The sequence below is a fragment of the Montipora capricornis genome, chromosome 11 (genome assembly GCF_036669925.1).
Source record: "Montipora capricornis isolate CH-2021 chromosome 11, ASM3666992v2, whole genome shotgun sequence".
NCBI classification, from domain to species: Eukaryota; Metazoa; Cnidaria; class Anthozoa; order Scleractinia; family Acroporidae; genus Montipora; species Montipora capricornis.
In genome coordinates this window covers 5,224,124-5,226,623 of record NC_090893.1, presented here as the reverse complement: position 1 = coordinate 5,226,623, position 2,500 = coordinate 5,224,124, and the positions used below count along the sequence as shown (strand labels likewise).

The window sequence follows — 2,500 nt, the reverse complement described above, 5'->3', positions numbered from 1 at the left end:
TGGTTTCTTTTGTTTTTCGTTTCTTTTTCCTTCTGTTTCAAGGTACATGTACTAGAGTAAATTCGTCATTTCTTTCATATTTGAATGTTAAATGCATTGCAAATATGATATATAAAAAATATAATATGTATATAAGGGTTCTTATTTGGTCTGCAACATTTATTTCCTATAATTATACTATTGTTGGTCCTCCCATTAATTTATACATGACCTCTTAAGATAATTCCCTTGAAATTGTTCTACTATCAAACTTTTTTGGAAACTTGGCATAATTAACATTTATGGTATGAACATTTAAAATTTAAAAAAATGCAATAAAAAAATGGGGTCACCGTGCTTGTTTTCGCGTCAGCAGGCTCTTAAAATGGGGTAATTTTACTGTTTTTGCATTAAAAATTCGAATCACCTTCATACAGAATTAAGTCTTGGTTACTTTAAAGACACAAAATTTTATTTTGAAAATAAAGCTTCTTTTATTTACATAAGCAGTAATGCTTCATTTACGCCGCCTTGATTCCCTGGTTGTGGGAATAGTGCACTTTTTGGGACAGTTCCGTGGTTAGCTTGAAGTCGTCGCCTTGGGTAAAATACACCCAGTACGGAACTGTTTTCCAAAAAAAATTCATGTTCTACTATCAAACTTTTTTTCTTCTTCAAATATGTTCTTTAAAATTAGACTGTTCTTAGCAAATAGCTGAAAAAAAAATTGGGGGTCACCGTGCTCGTTTTAGAGAAAAGGAGCATTTATTTTGCTATCGGGTTTAGTTTGAGCGAAATCTCTTACGTTTTGTATGCGCACTTGCTCATGTGCGCACGCTAATGACGTGAAAATCGTGCGCAGTAGGGATGCGCCATGCAATACTAAGGAATTACCTTAAGGGAAAGGTCCTTATTTTACGAGGGTAACAGATGCCAGTGAACTAGAGTTACTGATGAACTTGTGGCCCTCGGTGCGCACCTTTCACCCCCCTCCCCACTTTCTCCATCAATGCTCTGTTTTACGGGTATTCAAAGCTACAGCTACATGGATCAGAGGAACGTCGAAACAGACATTGATGGCTTTAAGACTTTTTGTAAGACAAGTGATTTACTTAGCTATCATTTCAAACAGCTGTATTCTATTCTGTTCTATTGATGGTAAAGAGAGGTTTGTAGAGTACATTGTATTTTAAGAAGATCTGCACTTTGTACTTAATTGCAGCAAATCTTCAAGTAATATATCAAAAACGAGTGCGAGTGTTTCATCAGGGGTTCCAAACACTGAGAAACACATGAAAGCACGAGGCCGCAGGCCGAGTGCTTCATTGTTTCGAGGTGTTTGGAACCCCTGATGACACACGAAGCACGAGTTTTTGATATTACCTCTCCAACAAAATAAATTAAAATTTCAATCACTTTTTACAAGTCAAATATTTTTGGTGCACCTCGTGTTTTCTCAGAAGCATGTGAGAGCAAGCACCCGATGCAGTTAATTGATTTCAAAACACATGCGTGTTTGAAATTATTGATTTCAAAACACATGCGTGTTTGAAATTATTGATTTCAAACCACAAGTGTTTGAAATTCATTTAGAGAATCATCAAGTAGTGTTTCATTGGGTTTCAAACTCATCCACGTGATCAGAATGAGGTGAAGCAATTGGCTTATCAACTTATGAATTATTAATGAGTTTGAGCATGTTGATTCACAGTTCATTATTCAATTCGCCATGTTTTTTTTGCAATGCAACACATAGACATTTTTCATGACAACAAGAGCCTTTAACATCATGTTCTTCATTCTCATAACTTGTGTATTTTGTAAGATTTAAAGAAAAAGTTAGTACCTGCAACATCTGGTGACTCAGTGGATGTAAAGATCATTTTTAAAGGAATTAAGCAGGGCTTATTGGGTGATTCTTTGACAGGGCTGAAAAGCACCTTTGGATTCTCAACGCCTTTCTCTGATGACACAAGTTCCAATGGAAGATTTCTCATAGGGTCAGCCAGTATTCACAGTCCAGATGAGGATTTTAAGAAGGGGTTGCCACCATTTTACATTGGATTGCTGGATACCTTGGTTTTTTGTGTTGTTGTTATCTTTTCCCTTCTGTTTCAAGGTACATGTACTAGAGTAAATTCGTCATTTCTTTCATATTTGAATGTTAAATGCATTGCAAATATGATATATAAGAAAATATAATATGTATATAAGGGTTCTTATTTGGTCTGCAACATTTATTTCCTGTAATTATACTATTGTTGGTCCTCCCATTAATTTATACATGACCTCTTAAGATAATTCCCTTGAAATTGTTCTACTATCAAAGTTTTTTGGAAACTTGGCATAATTAACATTCATGATATGAACATTTAAAATTTAAAAAATGCAATAAAAAAATGGGGTCACCGTGCTTGTTTTCGCGTCAGCAGGCTCTTAAAATGGGGTATTTTCACTGTTTTTGCATTAAAAATTCGAATCACCTTCATACAGAATTAAGTCTTGGTTACTTTAAAGACAC

General features: G+C 34.9%; 1 protein-coding gene across 1 annotated transcript in view; it reads left to right on the top strand.

Annotated features, from left to right (window-relative positions):
- LOC138023032 (uncharacterized) overlaps positions 1-2,500 on the top strand; it is an 84,796-nt gene that overhangs the window by 78,531 nt on the left and 3,765 nt on the right. Inside the window, exons 26-27 of the mRNA XM_068870065.1 lie at positions 1-42; positions 1,907-2,098. The exon at positions 1-42 is cut by the window's left edge and continues 150 nt beyond it. Of these exons, the coding sequence (XP_068726166.1) occupies positions 1-42; positions 1,907-2,098 (234 nt within the window). The remainder of the gene's footprint in view (positions 43-1,906; positions 2,099-2,500) is intronic.